The sequence below is a fragment of the Plecotus auritus genome (assembly GCF_963455305.1).
Source record: "Plecotus auritus genome assembly, chromosome: X".
In the NCBI taxonomy this organism is placed as follows: Eukaryota; Metazoa; Chordata; class Mammalia; order Chiroptera; family Vespertilionidae; genus Plecotus; species Plecotus auritus.
The window spans coordinates 58165042-58186175 of NC_137784.1; the positions used below are offsets into that span (position 1 = coordinate 58165042).

The following is a 21134-nucleotide window of genomic DNA, read 5'->3' on the forward strand; positions in this document are numbered from 1 at the left end:
TCAAAAGGTACTTTCTTAAATCAGGCTCAAGGAAAAAGGGTCCCAAGTTTGATTCCAGTCAAGGTCACATGCTCTGGTTGTGGACATGCAGGAGGCAGCCAATCAATGATTCTCTCTCAATATTGATGTTTCTATCTCTTTCTCCCTTTCCCTTCCTCTCTAAAATCAATAAAAATATATTAGAAAAAAAAGAGAATCACTTAAAATGTATGTGGCAGTATTGGTCAGCATCTGAAAAGCAACAAAGTAAGTTGCTTGGTTTAAAAGAAAGAAAAAAGGTTTTAAAAGAAGCTCCCTAAATGTGGCCTAGAAATTACTCTGGTAGGAAATAAAGGTAAATGTCCTTCAGACATCTAGAAAACTGTAATTAAAAGTTAATATATTAGGCCTCAAAAAGAAAAGTAAATAATTTGCATTTTGCCTCCTAAACAAAAGCTTATATATGCTCAAAAACTGATAGCAGAAATTCAATTAATGTCATTTACTGTCCACAGCCAAGGACAAATGAAGTTAGAAAATAAGCCTTATTTCAGACTGATTTAAAATGGCAAATTGAAATAAGTGAATATTCAGGAGAACTTAATTGTACTAGGCAGGAACCTCTTCCTGGAGCATTAACTATTTTTTACTGATAGTTCATCTCATAGTAAAAGCTGCTTATCATGCAATGAACTCAGAGCAGTCATACTTTTGTACTAAGAATTGAGTCAAAAGCTATCAAGGCTGCATTGCTAGATTTTCAAAAGCCAAATATTGTACAGCAAGCAAAAACTGTCCTCCTTACAATTTAAAACAAAAAAAAGGGGGGATAGTGGAGTAATCTCCTGTAAGTAAATGACATCAAGCCTTAATTACTTTAAATTTTTTCACTTTGAAATTTTTTCACTTGTAATGCTGATGGCAAGACACACATGGTGTCAGAATAAGCCAAAGGAAAATGGTTTGGAAAAATGGAAAGATCCCAAGTCTAGTTTATAGAAGGATTCCTTTATTAACCTTTGGTCGAGAATATGCTTATATATTTCCAGAAAATTCCTCCAAGCCCGTGTGGATTCCTTCAACAATGAATCCAAGAGAGGAACTGACCAGACTACTTCAGCCACAGATGGCGGTGGCCCCAAGCAACACACTGACGAGACAGAGGAAAAACAGTCCAGAGATGGGGGATGGTAAAGATGCCTTGCCATGCGGTCATCAGCTGTGCATTGCTGCAGGTTGCCCAGGACCAAGCCAAAGAAGGTTGGACCTGCATTGCCATTGTTCACCGTTTGTACACCATCCAGAACTGGAATATCATTGCTGTCATGTCACAGGGGACAGTGATTGGGAAGGGAACCCATAAAAAACTGTTGGACAGTAATTGAGAAGGGAACCCATAAAAAACTGCTGGACAGTGATTGGAAAGGGGACTCAAAGAACTGTTGGCCCAGAAAAGAGCTTACTGCAGACTGATTCCTTTGATGCCTGGCAGCAATTTAAAAGGACATGAAAGTACTCAAACCTTTCCACTGAATTTAGAAATCTTAAAAGGACCTGAGCTCTGTAAATGGCATACATTCTTGTTAAATTTATTAAATAAAAAAGAATGATATGCTGGCTGCTAGAGAACAGTGTTTAGCATAATAAATGCATGAAGTTCGTCAGAAGGCTGATGGACATTTTCAGCAGGGCTGAAAATCTGCATATTATTACCTGCTGCCAAACAGCTGAGGGCAATTCCCCTAACCTGATAATCCTTTATTGTTTACCAAACCTTACCTTTGATGTGTATGTCTGCTTTGCTAAAGGGAAAAATGTGTTAATAAAAAGCCGTGGGTCCAGAGATTTGGGGAGCTTAGTTACTAGAGCTAAGTTTCCGCCTGGCTTTCCCCCATGCCTTCCAAATTTATATTTCTTGTCTAGTCTCTATTCATTTATGTGCAGCCCTTCTCCAGATTCTTGAACCCTTGCTGTGAAAGGACTATGGCAGAGAAAGACTTAAACTATCAGACATCTAAAAGTAAGGCATAATTTTAATGAAATTTTAAAAATAGAATATGTATACATCATGTGTCTAAATATCATGCATGTAGCATGAATGGAACTAGAAGGTATTATGCTAACTGAAATAAGTCAGACAGAGAAAGACAAATACCATATGATTTCATTTACATGCAGAATCTAAAAGACAAAATAAACAAACAAAATAGAAACAGACTCATAGATACAGATAACAGAATGATGCTTATGAGATGGGAGGGGTGTTGTGGTGCTGGGTGAAAATGTGAAGGGATTAGGAAGTAAATATTGGTAGTTACAAAATAGTCACAGGGATGTAAGTAAATATAGTCAATAATATTGCAATGACTATGTATCATGCCAGTTGGGATACCGGAAATATCAGAGGGGATCATTTAAAGTATATGATTATCTAACCACTATGCTATATACCAGAAACTAATACAAAATAATATTGAATATGAATTGTGATTGAAAAATAAAATTGACAACTCTATCACACTCAGGGGGCAGACTCGGTGAGCACCAAAGACCCACTGAAGCAAGTCCTGCTCCATAGGGGTGTCTCCTGCACAGCAGCTCTTCCACTGTAGTCACAGCTGGTCTTCACAGCCAATTGGCCTTAAGGTCATTCCTCCCAGTAATGCCAACAGCAATCAAGGCTCAACTACAACAGGACACTGCACATAGCCCACACAGGAGTGCACATATTGTGCTCAACTCAGGTGAAGGGGGAGGCTGAGCCACTGGGCACTACAGGACACCTACTACACAAGGCCACTCTACTAATTCCAGGTGACATAGCAGCTCTGCCTAATACATAGAAACAAACAGAGAAACAGCCAAAATGCAGAGACAAAGAAACATGTCGAAAGTGAAAGAACAGAAGAAATCTCCAGAAAAAGAACTAACCAAAGATCTTATATGCATTAATGCATTAACCATGGACACAGACAATAGGGTGGTGAAGGCCAGGGGTGGTGCAGGATCCGGGTAGAGGGGAGCAATGGGGTGGGGGAGGAGGGAGGAAGAGACATCTGTAATATTCTCAACAATAAAGATTAAAATAAGTAAATAAAATAAAATTGAAAATATTGTGTGTATATTTGCATATGTATGTATGTATGCACAAAGGTGCACATTCACACACACATCCACCTGATTTTCTTTAGTACATGTGTCATTTTTAGTTTAACATTCTGAAATTAGAATCTTTGTGATAATTGATATCTGTGTTAAATGTAATTAAATTTCTTTTTGTCTTTCAAAAGGCAATTATTACATCAATACCTCTTATAATGAATAAATAGTTCATTCCTTCACCCACACTATTTCCCTGTTATAACATAGGATAACACTATACACATTGTTCTCAAGTATTTTTCCCTAAAATATATATTGAATATCCATGTTAGAATAAGTACTACTATTTTTTTCTGGAACACATTTTTTAGGTGATTTTATTTTTGTCCCTGCTTTATCCTAAGTGTGATACTTATCAAATAGATCATATTTTTAGTGTTGCTTAACTCTTAGGAACAAAACCAGAGAGCTGTCAATGCCTTGGTCATATTCCAGGCTCCACTTTGTAAAGCACACATTTTACCTGAGATAAATATCACAACCAGGTTTATCCACTGCTCCTTCCATTTTGTTTCTTTTTTATTATGATAAAATATACATAACAAAATTTACAATTTAAACCATTTTTAATTGTTTAGTGGTATTAAGCACATTTGCAATGTTGTAAAATTATTACTATCACCTATCTCCATAACTTTTTCATCTTCCCAAACTGAAACTGTGCCCACTAAACAATAACTCCCTATGCTCCCCTTCCCCCAGTCCCTGCCAACCACCATTCTTTCTGTCCCTATGAATTTGCTTACTCCAGGTAACTCATATTTGTGGAATCATACAATATTTTTCCATTTGTAACTTACCTATTCCATTAAGCACAAGGTCTTTAAGGGTCATCTATATGGTATATCTGTCTAAATTTTATTCTTCTTAAGGTTGAATAATATTTTCATTGTATGTATACATCACATTGTTTATGTTTTCATCTACCATTGTGCACTAGGTCTTATTTTGGTGATTTCTTATAGTATAATATACATGAAGTTAAGTATATGAATATATTTTTTGCTATTTTTGTTATTTGTTTAACTTCTTTTGTTATTTTGTTTACAAGGAATCGTTATTAGTGTTCACTGATTTAAGCAATCAGTGGTCTTCTATATTTAGACTTTCCATTTCCCTTTGTTCCTTTCTGCATTCCTATGTTTCTGCCTGAGGTAATTTTTCTTCTGCCTAAAGAAATCCCTTTAGTATTTATTTTAGTGTATTTATATAGACAAATTTTTCGCCTTTGTGTGACTTTGGTATCTTTAGTCAGTTTTGAAAAAATTTTGGTCATTATCTCTTTAAATAGTTTCTGTTTCATTTTTTCCCCATGTTCTTAGATTCCAGAGCTTTTCATTATATCTGTTTCTTAATGCTCTTTCAATATTCCATCTTTTATTTTCTGCTTTAATTTGGATATTTTCTACTGACTTACTTCTCAGTTCATTAATACTCTCTTCTGCTCTGTATCATATGCTATTAATCCCATCCATTACTTTCCTAATTTTAGTTTTTGTATTATTTAGTTTGGAGATTTGGTTTGATAATTTTTCATACATTCCAAGTTTCCAGTGAAATTCATCTTCTAAGTTTATTTTTGGATATATTAACATAGTTTATAAAAATCCTGTCTAATATCTCAAAAAATGTGAATTGTCTGTGTTTTAATATATTTACATTTTAATTAATTTTTATTGTATTAAATATGTATGTAAAGTAAAATTTACCATTTAAAATATATAGTTCAGTAGCACTAAGTACATTCACATTTTTCTGCAACCATAACCACCAACCATATCCAGCTTATTTTCATCATCCCTAACAGAAACTTCATATGAATCCTATCTAATAAAGAGGGAATATGCTAATTGACCCTCACACCATCACAAAGATGGTGGTGCCCACAGCCTATAAGGAGGGAATATGCTAATTGACTGTCCCACCCTCAAAAATGGCAGCACCCACAGCCAATGAGGAGGATATATGCTAATTGACTGCCAAGCCCTCAAAGATGGCAGCGCACACAGCCCCAAGATGGCGGTGCCCAGTCCCCTTAGTCCCGCCAGGGTGGCAGGCACACAGCAAGGCTGGGTCCACCTCCAGGTGGGCCCGGCTGCTCCACATGCCTGCCTCCTGAGTCCCCCAGTCCCCTCAGCCCCCCAGCCACCCAGGGCCAGCCCGAGGCACAGGCAAGCCTCGGATGGTGGCTGCCCAGCCGCCCAGGGCTGCCCGAGGCTCAGGTAACCAGGGCCAACCGAGGCTTGTGCTGCTGGCAGTGGCAGCAGCAGAGGTTTGATGGGACATTGCCTTTCCCTGATCACTGGGTTGCCTCCTGCCCCTGAGGGCTACCGGACTGTGGGAGGGGGCAGGCTGGGCTGAGGGACCCCCCCTCCAGTGCATGAATTTTCATGCACCGGGCCTCTAGTTGAACAATAACTCTCTATTACCCTCTGGCAAAAAACCTTTTATCCTTTAATGGCATTGAGATATAATTGACATGTAACATTATGTATGTTTAAGGTGTGTGAAATGTATACTACAATAAGATTAGTTAACACATCCTTCCCTTCACATAACTGCCATTTTGTTGCTGTTATGGTAAGAACATGAAACTCTACTATCATAGCAACTTTCCAGCACATAATAAAATATTGTTAACTATAGTAACCATGCTGTACATTAGATCCCTGGGGCTTATTCAGCTTACAATTTAAAGTTAGTACCCTTTGACCAACATTTCCCTATTTCCTCCATCCCTAACCCCTGGCAACCACCATTCTACTCTGTTTCTGTGAGTTTGATTTTTTTTTGATTCCACATATAAGTAATATCATACAATATTTAGCTTTCTCTGTTTAACTTTAATGCTTCAATAAACATAAGAGTGCAGATATTTCTTTGAAATAGTGACTTTATCTCCTTTGATACATATCCATAAGTGTGAATTGTTTGTTCCATTTAAATTTTTTTGAGGAACCTCAATACTGTTTTCTGTAGTGGCTATACCAATTTACAAAGCCACTGACAGTGCACAAGGGTTTCCTTTTCTCTACATCATTGCCAGCATTTGCTGTCCCTTGCTTTATATATAAAGTGACAGATGTCAGGTAATATCACATTGTGGTTTTGATTTGCATTTCCCTGATGGTTAGTAATGTTGAGCACTTTTTCATGTACTTGTTGGCCTTTTGTATAAGTCTTTTTAGGAAAAATGTCTATTCAAGTCCTCTGCCCATTTTTAAAAAAACATATCTTTTATTGTTGGTAGTATTACAGATATCTCCCATTCCCCTCTTTACCCCCCTCCTCCCAGACCCTACCCCTCCTCCCAGTCCTCTGCCCATTTTAAATAAAATTATCTGCATTTCTATTATTGAGTTGCATGATTTCCTTATAGAGTTTGGATATTAACAAGTTATTTGATATATGGTTTAAAAATATTTTCTTCCATTCCATTCCATAGGATACCTTTACTTTTGTTATTATTTCTTTTGCAATATAGAAGCTTTTTAGTTTGATGTAGACCCAATTGTTAATTTTTGCTCTTGTTGCTTTTGCTTTTGGTGACATATCCAGAAACTCATTGTTAAGACTGATGTCAAAAGCTTTTTTCCTATCTTTTATTCTAGGAGTTTTATGATTTTATTTAAATCCTTAATCCAGGCTGTGACCAGGTAGCTCAGTGAGTCAGACTGTCATCCCAATACACCAAGGTTGTGGGTTAGATTCCAGGTCAGGGCACATGCAAGAACCCACCAATGAACATATAAATAAGTGGAAAAGCAAACTGATGTCTGTCTCTCTCTCCCCCCCTCTCTAAAATCAATCAATCAATCAATAAATCCTTAATCCATTTTGAGTTATTTTTTTGTGAATGGTATAAGATGGAGATCCAATTTCATTCTTTTGCAAGTGGATACCCAGTTTTCCCAGCACCATTTGACAGACTATCCTTTCTCCATTAAGTATTCTTGGTTCCCTTGTCACATATCAATTAACCACATATCTGTGGGTGCATTTCTGAGCTCTCAATTATTTTACATTTGTCTATGTGCCTATTTTTATGCTGGTATCATACTGTTTCAATTACTAGAGCTTTGTATATTGTTTGAAATCAGGAAGTGTGGTGCCTCAACTTTGTTCTTCTTTCTATTTCTTTGGCTGTTCAGGGTTTTTTCATGTTTCTTTACAAACTAGAGGCCTGACACATGAAATTTGTGAAAGAGTAGGCCTTCCTTCCCCCAGCTGCTGGCATCGGCTTCCCTCTGGCACCTGGGACCTGGATTTCCCTGCGGCTGCCGGCAGGCACCTGGGGTCTGGGCCTCCCTCACAGCCCTGGCTTCATCCAGAAGGATGGAAGGATGTCCAGTCTAGTTAGCATATTATGCTTTTATTATTATAGATTTTAAGATCACTCCCTTTCTGTGAAAAACGCTATTGGAATTTTGATAGGGATTGCATTGAATTTATAAATGTTTTTATTGATTTTTAGAGAGAGAGAGAGAGAGAGAGAGAGAGAGAGAGAGAGAGAGAGAGAGAGAGTGATGAGGGAGATCAGTTGCCTCCCATATGCACACAACCCACCCTGAGTATGTGTCCTGACCAGGAATTGAACCTGGCAACCTTTCGGTGCACCAGATGATGCTCAATCATCTAAGCTACACCAGCCAAGGCTGAATTTATAGATGGTTTTAGGGGAATTTTTGTCATTGAGTTGTGGGAGTTCTCTATATATGCTGGATATTAATCCTTTATCAGGTGTATGGTTTGCAAATATTTTCTCTCATTCTGCGGTTTGCCTTTTCACTCTGATGATGGTATCTATCATATAACTTTTTAATTTTCATGAAATCCAATTTAATTAAATTTTATTTTCTTACCTGTGCTTTGGGTTTATATCCAAGAAATCATCACCAAATCCAATGTTATGAATCTTTCCCCTTCTACTCTATTCTAAGAATTTTATAACTTTAGCTTTTAGGTTTTAGCCCTTCGATGTTTTTTGAGTTAAATTTTGTATATGGTGTAAAATAAGGTTCCAACTTCACTATTTTGCATGTGGATATCCTGTTTACCCAGCTACATGTCTTAAGAAGATTATCCTTTCCCCATTAAATGGACTTGGCACTTATGTCAAAAGTCATTTAACCATATCTGCAAAGGTGCATCTCTGGGATTTCTATTTTATTCCATTTTTCTATATACCTGTCTATATACAAATACTTTACTATTTTGATTACTGTAGCTTTATAGTAAGTTATGAAATCAGGAAATGTGTATTTTGCAGCTTTTTTATTTTTCAAGATTGTTTTTGGGATTCTTTGAGATTCCATATGAATTTCAGGATTAATTATTTTTATTTCTTTTAAGTATGTCATTAGGTTTTTGATAGGGGTGACATTGTACCTGTCAATCATCTTGGATATTTTGACATCTTAACAATATTGGCTTCTAATCTATGAATATCATGTCTTTCAATTTATTTGTGTCTTTTTTCAGTTCTCTCACCAACATTTTGTCATTTTCCGTGTACAAATCTTTCCCCTCCTTGGTTAAGTTTATTCCAAAGTATTTTATTCTTGATATAATTGTAAATGAAACTGTTTTCTTAATTTCTTTTTTGGATTGCTTATTGTTAGTGTATACAAATGCAATTGATTTTTTGTGTGTTGATTTTGTATCCTATAACTTTGCTGAATTTGTTTATTCTGATTTTTTTAGTTGATTCTTCAGGGCTTTTTACATGTAAGATCATGTAATTTGTAAACAAATTTACTTCTTCCTTTCTAATTTGGGTGCCTTTTATTTCTTTTCTTTGCCTAATTGCTCTGGCTGGAACTTCCAATACTATGCTGAATAGAAGTCTATGTGTCTGTTTTGATTGCATTCTTTATTTTGGCTTTTGTTTATTCAGTTTCCTAGCATGTCATATTATATATTTTCAATGCTGAACACATGTTATAAAGAATTGTAGAGGCCCTGGATATTATTTCCTTCCAGAGGCAATTTAGTGTATTTTGGCAGGCAGGTACACTGCAAACAGATCACCTTAGTCCAATCACAGATTGAGAAGATTGTGTTTTAGGCTTTGTGTTTCAGGCTTTCTGAGAACTGGTCTATTTCTGATTTGCCTTTGCTTTTTGGGTGTAGCCCATCTTTCAGAGATTCAACTGAAAGCCCAGGGTGTTTATCACAATCCCTTCCACATAGAAAGGTCCTAAAATATAATTATATAAATATAGTAGTGAGACTTTATGCTTGGTTTTTTTGGCCTCCTCAGCCCATGCAAGCACAGCCCAAGAATCAGCAAATGCCTCAAAGGGAAACTGCACAGAGAATAGTGAGGTTACTTCTCTGAGGTCCTCTTCTCTTCTGGATTTTGGCTTCTCAAGTCCTGGCTGTTTAATTACGTTCTGATGCCACCTTTCACCTTTATTTTTAAAATCCAGCCATTGTAGTTGTTCTTAGTATGAAGGTTAGTCTGATACAAGCTATTTTATCGTAGCTGGAAGCTGAAAATCTATCTTACTTTTTTAAACTGTGGCACAATATATCATAATTTAACCATTCTTATCCATACATATTAGGTTGCCTCTAATTGTTGTTTTGCCATTACAAATTATGTTGTAATGAACATCTCTGTACATATCCTTGAGTACTGGCATATGTGTTATATAAGATAGAGTCCTAGAAGTAAGGTTGTTGGTTAAAGGTATGCAAATTAAATGTTTTATAGGTAATGCCAAATTGCCTCTGATTTACACTACTACTGGGATTGCCAAAGTGTGTCCATTTCTCCACCTATTAAACAGCATGGATATTATCAATCTTAGTGTTTGTAAAATTGATAGACAAACGTTTGTATTTCATAGTTGCTTTGCCTTATATTTCCCTAATCATTGGTGAAGCTGAAGCTATAATAAGTTAAAAAGTATAGTACAAGAAAAGAAGAAACTATGATCAACAGCACTATGAAGTAAGACCAGAAACATACACACACATACATAGATAGTAAGTCTATATGTGTATACTAAATGACAAAGGTGGCATTTCAAAACAGGGTTTATACGAACTATTCGGTCAACTGTGCTAAAAAGACTACCTAATAATTTGGCAAACAAGCTATAATTATTATCTCATAAGATAAACTAAAATGAAAATTCTAGAGTAAGATTTAAATGTAAAATTGTAACCATAGGGGGGAAAATGCAGTGAATATATATCTGATCTAGGAATGGGGTCTACCTCTCTAATCATAATAGCAAAGAAAGAAACCAAAAAGGCAAAACTTTTACTACATAAAAACATAAAAATTCTATATATAAAAATCAAATATAAAATTAAAGGAAAATAATAAAAATAGCAAAAGATTGCAATAATATGTGGAAGACAAAGTGTTAGCATCCCCAGTATATATAAAAAAAAATTTATATAAACCAATAATAAACTGACAATTTTCCAGTAGAAAAATGGTAAAAGAATATAAGTAGATAATTTGCAAAATAAGTAGAAAGGGGGCTACTTAATTTATGAAAACAAGTCTGTCATCCATATGTCAAAAAATTGAAGAAAGTATGGTAATACATATATTAAAATAGCATGGTAGCATTAAGAAAATGCAATACGGTTTATCATATGTCATTATGTTGCAAAAACATGGATTACAAAGATTGCTATTTCTGACACCATTTTTCTAAAATCAAGTGTGTATTTATTTTATAAAGATTTACTAGAGGCCCAGTGCACAAAATTCGTGCATGAGTATGGTCCTTAGGCCTGGCCGGTGATCGAAGCATGAGCGTCTGGTGTGGAAGGGCAGGTCCCAGCTGATCTCTTGGCCCTGGGCAGCACCTGGGCCCCTGCACGGCCCCCTCCACTTGAGTCATCGGACCCCCGCCTGGCTCCCTCAGCGCCTGGGAGCCGGGCAGTGGCCCCAATTCCCATTGCCACTGCTGGTCGCCATCTTGGGGCAATCAGCAGGGCGATCAGGCCCCACTCGGACCTGCCTTGGCCTGGCGCTACCTGCTCACCTGCTCCACCATCCTGCTGTGGTCCTGCTCTCATCAGGGCTGGCAGCATCTCCACTGCCACCCACTGCCAGTGCCGTGTCGCTGATGCCCACCATGTTCCATGCTGCCCCCTGGTGGTCAGCACACATCATAGTGAGTGGTTGAATTCATGGTTGAAGGGACAATTTGTATATTAGGCTTTTATTATATAGGACTAGAGGCCTGGTGCACAAAATTCGTGCACGGGGGGGGGGGGGTGGATTCCCTCAGCCCAGCCTGCACCCTCTCCAAATGGGGACCCCTTGGGGGATGTCCAACTGCCAGTTTAGGTGGGCCTAAATCAGCTGTTGGACATCGCTCTTGCAATTTGGGACCACTGGCTCCTAACTGCTCACCTGCCTCATTGCCCCTAACTGCCTCTGCCTGCCAGCCTGATCACCCCTGACTGCCCTCCCCTGCTGGCCTGGTTGCCCCTAACTGCCTCTGCCTGCCTGCCTGATCGCCCCTAACTGCCCTCCCCTGCCAGCCTGATCTTGCCCCCAACTGCCCTCCCCTGCTGGCCTGATCTCACCCCCAACGGCCCTCCCCTGCATGCCTGATCTTGCCCCCAATTGCCCTTCTCTGCTGGCCAATTTGGTTCTGATTGGTCGGTTTCTATGCCAGTCAGCATCAAAAGCTCTGTCTCCTATGTAGCCATTGGCTCCCCACAGCACCCAGATTTGGTTCTGATTCGTCGGTTTTAATGCCAGTCAGCGTCAAAAGCTCCACTTGCTAGACAGCCATTGGCTCCCACAGCACCCAGATTTGGTTCTGATTGGTCGGTTTCTATGCCAGTCAGCATCAGAAGCTCCACCTCCTAGGCAGCCATTGGCTCCCCACAGCACCCAGATTTGGTTCTGATTGGTTGGTTTCAATGCCAGTCAGTGTCAAAAGCTCTGCCTCCTAGGCAGCCATTGGCTCCCAACAGCACCCAGATTTGGTTCTGATTGGTCGGTGTCTATGACAGTCAGCGTCAGAAGCTCCGCCTCCTAAGCAGCCACTGTTTCTTCACAGCACCCACATTTGGTTCTGGTTGGTTGGTTCCTATGCCAGTCAGCATCTCTGGGCCTATCAATGGGGCCTGATCAGAAAGGTGGGGCTGATCAGCAGCTCTGGTGGAGGCCTGGAGAGAAATGGAGGTGCAGCTGCTGACCAGACTGGGAGAGAAAGATAGAGGCAAATGCTGATCAAAAGCTGCCACAGAGGCAACAGATCAGTCCCTGCTTCTCTTTTCTGGTCTCTCTCTGGCTCTGATTCACAGCCCCCTCAGCAGTCAGTGCTGGGGCACCGTGCCTGCAGTGGAAGCAGTCAGCCATGGCAACCCAGCGCTGACTGTAGGACTGACTTCCCGTTGGTCAAGCCTCGGTCCTTACTGGTCATTACAACCCAGGGTTTTTATATATTAGGATTGGAAGCAAAAGCCCCAAAACAAAATCAGTGGCTTTCTGTGAGTGGTAGAATTATAGGTGATTTTAATCCTCTCCTTTTGTGCTTTTCTCTATTTTCAAGTTCCCTGCAGTCACAATGTGCATTTCCATTTATAATCAGATAACTTATTATTTATGAAAACTAGAGAGAACAAGAATAGCATATCTATTCCAATAAAATGAGGAGATAAATTCAACAAGTCCTAAAGAAAGATATAGCCAATAAAATGGGTGTATTTGATGTTGAAAAATTTGCAAAGGCAAGAAAATTAATATCTAAAAAAGTTATAGGACATACATTATAAACCTCATTGATAAAAGCTTACCATAAAATATACTAAAATTGATAAATATATATGAAAATGTGCAGTTCCTGCTAGATATGCCAGTAATATGAGACACAATTCAAGTACCCAATAATAAGGGAACAATTACCTTAATTTATGCACTAATACACAGTTCTTTCAATATGTGAAAATATTTACATGAAAAATAAGTGAAAAAAATAACACAAGTTAATATGTACACACTAAATATAATCATTAAAATGTACAGTATCTATGTGCACTAACAGATTAAAAAAGAATTAGCACTATATAAAGATCTGAGTTTCTAAATTTATAAAGTTCTTAAGTTCCCAAAGTTGATTAACTTCATAACATAAAAAAATAAAGACGTTATGGAACTGAAATATATGAAATAATGAGTGTTTGAGGTGAAGCAGAGAATCCAATGTAGATAACACATATAAATGAACATATCTGATAGAAAAATAACTTTTCTTGGTGGAATTATAGTTTCATTCAATGTGTGCTTAAAGCAATTTTCTTATTGTGCAATTGATGCAGTAATAGAATTTTGAAGAGTCACTCATTTGATAACTCATTAAATCAGGCCTTTCTTGACTTTCCCAGGGAAATCTATCCTTTTTCTCCTGAATTTTGTATGTAACACCATTGTTACAGCATTTATAAAATTGTATTATAATTATTTGATTATATGCCTATGCCTCTTACAGCATCTAGCCCCGTGCTTGGTACATAATAAGTGAGCAATAGATCCTTATGAAAGAATGAATGAAGGACTATATTTGAAAAATAAATGTAGTTTGCTACTTGAGGCCCTGAAATGTTTGATCATTAAACTCAAGACCATCAGTCCTTATTTCTTTTGACTAGGAAATAACTTAGTAAGACGCCCTAAAACTGAGTGTAGACTTTGAAAAAATAATCAATAAGGAGTTTGTTTCTGTTTGTTGGAGGGATCCAATGTGATGCGGGTAGATTCCAGGAATAATGGCCCAGAGATTGAAAGCTACCTATGTTCTAGTAAGATTATTCTGAGCTTAGAAGAATGGATGTGAAAATCAAAGGGTAAAATTAGCCTATCCACTTCTGTGAGAGAATCAGGTCAAAGGTAACAATAGGACTTGCATGAACCCCAAACTATAGAGACTTCTCTGAGGGCAAAGAAGGCGACTACAAGATCAACTAATGCTCAGGGAGTAAGAATTAGCCTACATAGAGAAATATCTTCCTTGTGTCAAGGGTTTAGAATTAATGGATTGATATCTGGAGACTAGGAGCATGTTGTAGTCTGAGGCTGGAAAGAATGGTCAAGGAAAATTTTTAAAATACCATAACAGGAAGCAGGTTCTGGGAAGGACTGAGATACCCATCCACCTAGTTAAGTATCAACCCAAATCAATATCAGAAGTTTCAGAGTCTTGACTTGGCATTTACCTCAGATAGGGTTGAGTAAGGGTAGGGAACTGGGTGCTCAGAATTTTACAATATTCAAGCTAATTTGTGGCCAGATTATAGAGGTTAATTAGGATCTGAGACCTGTATTCAAGAAACATTAATTTCTATGTGTTTATATTTTAGTTTTCCAGTTTTAGTAAAGTTTCTTTGGAAGATTCTAACCTTGCACTTTAGTAACAAAGAAAATATATTTTCTATATTACAACTAGGATGGAAGAGGGGGGCAAATCCATATATTCCTAAAGCCAGATGAATGTTAATAGCTCTGGGAGTTCAGGTCTTCCTGAAATAAAATATGTGTGCCTAGGAGTTAGACTCTGACTGTTGGTCCTTCCCTCCTTGGTTGATTCCCTCTTAATTTACATCTATATTACTGCCATAGTAATTGAGTATCTGGAGTAGGTATGTGTAAAAATGGAAGGAAGCTGGTTTTGAGCTGGACAAGATTTGGTTTGGCTGTAATTACTAACAATTATTAGTTAAGAAAAAAAGTACACACATAAACACATATATACACAAAGTAGTCTTTGGATTGGTAAGTGGTAATCCACTATCTAAGATACAATCTTTACTTACACATTTACTCCTTTGTGGCTTGATTTAAGTTTGTATTAATTTGCCATTGGTGCTAAAACAAATTAGTGGCTTAAAACAACATACTTTTATACTCATAGTTCTGAAGGTCAGAAGTCCAAAATGAGCCTATGGCTATTATGATTAAAAATCAAAAAAACCAAGGTGTCAGTAGAGCTGGTTCCTTTTGGAAGCTCCAGGGGAAAATTCCTTCTTGCTTCTTCCAGCTTCTAGAGCAAGCATGTCAATATCGCGGCCCACAGGCCGCATGTGACCCACAACGAATATTTTTGCGGCCCAGCCAATATAACGGTATATAGAAAACGTTTCAATAAAAATTTCATAATTTAATTTTTAAAATATCTTGTTATACATAATTATTAATAAAAACTACAACATTCGCTAATAACTGATTACTATAATTGTGTTGCATTCATTTCTCTTACAAGCCTTATGTGTAGGCACACCATTTCTCTCCACTAATAGTAGCAGCGAATATTATATTAGTGTATGTATATATATATGATAATTGTTTCATGAAGGTTCCCCAATAATTACTAATTTCCTCTACTTTCCTTTCTCTTCCCTTCAGAAAAAATTATGTGGCTTGAGAGATTTTAAATTCTTACTGAAACAAAATTTCTGTTGATCTCATCTTTCTTTCTTACAGTTTCCATTCTAGCTGAGACAGAAGAAATTAAGGCCATGTTAAACATACATATATATATTTAAAAGCCCTCTGTGTGAATGAATATTCTGATCTTTTTTTTTTAAATATATTTTATTGATTTCTTACAGAGAGGAAGGGAGAGGGATAGAGAGTTAGAAGCATCGATGAAAGAGAAACATCGATCAGCTGCCTCCTGCACACCTCCTACTGGGGATGTGACCACAACCAAGGTACATGCCCTTGACCAGAATCGAACCTGGGACCTTTCAGTCTGCAGGCCGACGCTCTATCCACTGAGCCAAACTGGTTACGGCTTCTGATCTTTTTTAAAAAAAATAAATCTTTATTGTTCAGATTATTACGGTTGTTCCTATTTTCCCCCCATAGCTCCCCTCCACCCAGTTCCCACACCACCTCACGCCCTTACCACCCACCACTGTCCTCATCCATAGGTGTAAGATTTTTATCCAATCTCTTTCCGCACCCCCCCACCCCCTTCCCCCTGAGAATTGTCAGTCCATGCCCTTTCTATGCCCCTGATTCTATTATATTCACCAGTTTATTCTGTTCATCCAATTTTTTATTCCCTTGATTTTTAGATTCACTTGTTGATAGATATGTATTTGTTGTCACTTTGTTGTTCATAATTTTTATCTCTACCTTTTTCTTCTTCCTCTTCTTAGAGAATACCCTTCAGCATTTCATATAATCCTGGTTTGGTGGTGATGAACTCCTTTAGCTTTTTCTTATCTGTGAAGCTCTTTATCTGACCTTCAATTCTAAATGATAGCTTTGCTGGGTAGAGTAACCTTGGTTGTAGGTTCTTGCTATTCATCACTTTGAATATTTCTTGCCACTCCCTTCTGGCCTGCATAGTTTCTGTTGTTAAATCAGCTGACAATCGTATGGGTACTCCCTTGGAGATAACTGTTTTTCTCTTGCTGCTTTTAAGATTCTCTGTCTTTTGCCCTTGGCATTTTAATTATGATGTGTTTTGCTGTGGTCCTCTTTAGGTTCCTCTTGTTTGGGGTTCTCTGTGCTTCCTGGACTTGTAAGTCTCTTTCTTTCACCAAGTAGGGGAAGTTTTCTGTTATTATTTCTTCTAATAGGTTTTCAATATTTTTCTCTCTCTCTTCTTCTTCTTCTGTTCTAATCTTACTAGAACATAGGTAGCTTTCAATCTCTGGGCCATTATTCCTGGAATCTACCCGCATCACATTGGATCCATCCTATAATTAGGATGTTGGTACGCTTGAAGTTGTCCCAGAGGCTCCTTACACTATCTTCATATTTTTTTATTCTTTTTTCTTTTTTCTTTTCTGGTTGGGTGGTTTTTGCTTCTTAGTATTTCAAATCTTTTGACTTGATTCTTGGGATCCTCTAGTCTGCTGTTGAATCTCTGTATATTATTCTTTATTTCAGTCAGTGTATGCTTAATTTCTAGTTGGTCCTTTTTCATATCATTGAGGGTCTCACTAAATTTCTCAGAGGATTTTAGAAGATTCTTCAGTAACCTTATAACTGTGGTTTTGAACTCTATACCCAGTATTTAGCTTTCATCCATTTCTTTCATTTGTGACTTGTTTCTTTGTCTGCACATTTTGGCTGCTTCCCTGTGTTTGTTTCTATGTACTGAGTAGCTGCTAAGTCTCCTTGAGTTGATAGAGTGGCCTTGTGTAGTAGGTGTCCTATAGGGCCCAGTGGCTCAGCCTCCCCAGTCACCTGAGGTGGACGCTCTTGGCTCACCCCTTTGTGGGCTGTTGGCACAGTCTTGTTGTAGTTAACCCTTGATTGCTATTGGTATCACTGGGAGGAATTGACCTCCAGGCCAATTGGCTGTGATGACCAGCTGTGTCTACACTGGAAGATCTGTTGCATAGGAGACACCCTTATGGGGCAAGACTTGCTTCAGTGGGGCTTTGGTGCTCACTGAGTCTGCCCCTTGAGTGTGTCACTTATGGGTGTGAAGAGTTGTAATCTGGTATGGTCTCACACTGACACCTGGGTACACTGGCTCTTGGATCTCCAAGGATGTGCAAGGTCAGCCACTGTCTAGGGCCACCCAGCAGGAGCTACAGAGACATCTGCAGATTCCTCCTCTTTGTATGGGGTTTGGAAGTGCCCAGATGAGGCCCAGCTGTGAAGCAAGGCCACTGCTTCTGCCGGGCCTTGGACCTTATTTTGGAAGCTCGGGGGCTCTCTGACCCAGCTGCAATTTGACAGGTTTTAGGCTGAAAAAGGACAGTTCATTCATATGCAAAAGCCTATGCCCACAACTTGGGTGGGGTTGTAAATTGGGTGGGGTGGGGTCTCTGGGAATCACCAGGGCAGAGCAAACAGCAATGGCTGTCAGTCAGCCCTGAACTGGAGAAGTCCTTGGTTCTCCACGTCCCATGCCCCCGTGCAGGAACAATGATCACTGCGAGCACCTCTAAGAGAAAGCCACCCTTGCATTTCTGTCCCAATGCCAGACAGTCCAGTTTTTCCCCAGAGTCTCGTCCGGAACTGGAGTTCAGAGCAAGTGGGAGCTTGTATCTCCCTCCCAGTTAAAAGAGCAGCACATCCATGTGCCAGCACTTTCTGCGCCTCCACACCTCTTACCAGTCTCAATGCGCTTTCTTCTAGTTGTGGAACTTCCACTCAGCCAGCTTTCTAATGGTTCTGGGTGGTAGTTGTTCTGCCATTTAATTGTGGTTTTGATGTGGTTGTGAGAGGCAACAAGTATAGGTGATTACCTATGCCGCCATCTTGGTTCTCTCAATACTCTGATCTTTTGATCTTTCCAAAACCTTAGCAAAAGGTTGACCATTTTTCTAGAGCATGCTTTCCTGACAGAAATCTAGTTTTATCATCTTTTCCAATGTAGATAGGCTTAGAATGTCATGAAGTCCTGGTTTTAATTTTTTCCTTTATTGTTCTTCCCTCAATTTATCTCTTTCCTCTCACATCTACACTAATAAAAGAGAAATATGCAAATTTGCTGTCACTTCATGACACCCACCAGCCAATCAGGAGTGAGTATGCAAATTAACCGGACAAAGATGGCGGCGGCCCCGCCCCCCAGCTGCTCCTGGCATCTGGGCAGTACACCTGCAGGTGCGGAGCGGCTGGTCAAGGTAGGACACCTGCTATGAGGGAGAGGGCGGGGGCAGAGGGAGCTACAGGAGCGGTGTTCCGGATGGAGCGAAGACTGAAGACTACGGCCAGAGTGAGGATGGAAGGCGGTGGCCAGAGCAAAGGCCTGGGTCCCAGGTGCCGGAGGAAAACCAGTGCCGGCAGCCAGGGGAAGGAAGGCCTATTGCATGAATCTTCGTGCAACGGGCTTCTATAGTATAAACAGTAAGAAAAAATAAGGCCATGATTTCAACACTTTGCTTGAAAATCACCTCAGTTTAATACCCAAATTGATCATTTATAGCTCTGTTTTCCACAAAACTATAGGACACAGTTCAGCTAAGATTCCAGTAACTATAAAACAAAGATCCTTTTCTTTAAGTTTCTAATAACATGTTCCTCATTTCCTTCTGAGCCCTTACCATCAATGCCTTTATAACAGTTTCTTAAAGGCAATCTAGACTTTTTCTGTCATGTGACCCAAAATTCTTCCTGCCTGTACCCATTACCTGATTCCAAAGCCACTTCTACACTTTGATATTCATTACAGCATCACCACACTTCTCAGTACCAAAATCTGTATCACTTTCCTATTTCTGTTGTAATAAATTACCACAAAGTTACAGGCTTAAAACGACATATATTTATTCTCTTACAGTTCTGGAAATCTGAAGGTCAAATGAATTTACAGAACTAAAATAAAATCAAGGTGTCAGCAGGATTCATTTCTCCTGGAAGCTCCAGAGCAGAATCTGTTCCTTGCAAATTCCAACCTCAAGAGGCTATGGGCAATCCTTGGAAATCTTTGGCTCAAAGTTACATCACTCTGATCTCATTTTCGTTTTCTCATCTCCCTCTGCCCTCCTTTTATAAGGACACTTGTGATTACATTTAAGGTCCACAAGGATAATACTCCTCATCTCAATCCCCTTAATTTAATGATACCTGCAAAGTCTCTTTTGCCATATAAGGTAATCTTCACCAGTTCCAGGAACTAGGACGTGGGTATCTTTGAGGGCCATTATTCAGCCTTCCACAAGGGTAGTTTAAAAATTCTTCATATCCTTTTTTAGTTAATAGTGTAGTAAATTTGTTTAATGTGAAATCTTTAATAAGTTGTATAAACTTGTAATTTATGGTAATTTGTTTAATGTATCCACCACTAAGTTTAATATATAAATCGAATAAAAATAAGTACTAATTAAAAATAAGTATTATATTAAGAAATAGAATTTTTTCAACAGCATGGATGGACCTGGAGAGCATTATGCTAAGCGAAATAAGCCAGTCAGAGAAAGATAAATATCACATGATCTCACTCATTTGTGGAATATAATGAACATTATAAACTGATTAACAAAAATAGATACAGAGACAAAGAAGCATCGAACAGACTGTAAAACTTCAGTGGGAAGGCAGGGGAGAGGGTAAGAGATTAACCAAAGGACTTGCATGCATGCATATAAGCATAACCAATGGACACAGACACTAGGGGGGGTGAGGGCCTGTGCGGGGGGGTGGGGTGGAGCTGGCCGGGGCGGGGGAAGGTCTATGGGGGAAAAGAAGACATATGTAATACTATACGTAATACTTTAAACAATAAAATAAAACTTAAAAAAATAAAATATACTTTGGAAAAACAAGAAATAGAATTTTTTAAATATTGTCAACCAATTCATTACACGACAAAGTATAAAAGACCTAAACACAAGTTCTTTGGCTACTACTCTATGTAAAGTTAGCATGTATTCAAAACAGAAATATAGGTCCCAAGAAAGGAGAGAACTTGTTAGTTAAGCACACACTTGGAATGAAGATACAATATTGCCTCGTAACAGTCACGCCATATGTACCAAAGAGTTTAGAAAACACAGCTAAAATGATCAAGCCTGCTCAGTATCTATAGGGTTAGAAACTTAGATTCCAGAGACTCAAAATTCTTTCTAAGATCCAGTTTAATAAATCAATATGAGATAAAGATAAAAATAAAAATGAAAGAATCCCTGGCTTGTATCAAATACTGCTCTAATTCTAACAGACTGTTCAATCCCCTTACCTAGGCTGGAATAAATGTGGCTGAGAATACGAGCTGGTTGTACTCTGAAGGGGTACACCTCAGCAATGGTCTCCACATCAATTCCCTTGTCCTTTAACATGGCCTTAATTTCTTCTGTCTCAGCTAGAATGGAAACTGTAAGAAAGAAAGATGAGATCAACAGAAATTTTGTTTCAGTAAGAATTTAAAATCTCTCAAGCCACATAATTTTTTCTGAAGGGAAGAGAAAGGAAGTAGAGGAAATTAGTAATTATTGGGGAACCTTCATGAAACAATTATCATGTTAGGTACATAATGATTATTATCTAAATGGCAAAGGAAAAAAGATTTCATGACCAGAGTATCATATTCTGGTTTTTG

At 38.5% G+C, this 21134-nt stretch overlaps 1 protein-coding gene across 9 annotated transcripts in view; it reads right to left on the minus strand.

Annotated features, from left to right (window-relative positions):
- Positions 1-21134, minus strand: part of PHKA1 (phosphorylase kinase regulatory subunit alpha 1) — a 349029-nt gene that overhangs the window by 139218 nt on the left and 188677 nt on the right. For 8 of the 9 annotated variants that reach the window (XM_080653241.1, XM_080653240.1, XM_080653242.1 and 5 more), the window contains one exon: positions 20775-20909. The exons of the other annotated variant lie outside the window; for it this stretch is intronic. In XM_080653241.1, coding sequence (XP_080509367.1) covers positions 20775-20909 — 135 coding nt within the window. The remainder of the gene's footprint in view (positions 1-20774; positions 20910-21134) is intronic. 9 annotated transcript variants of the gene reach the window in all.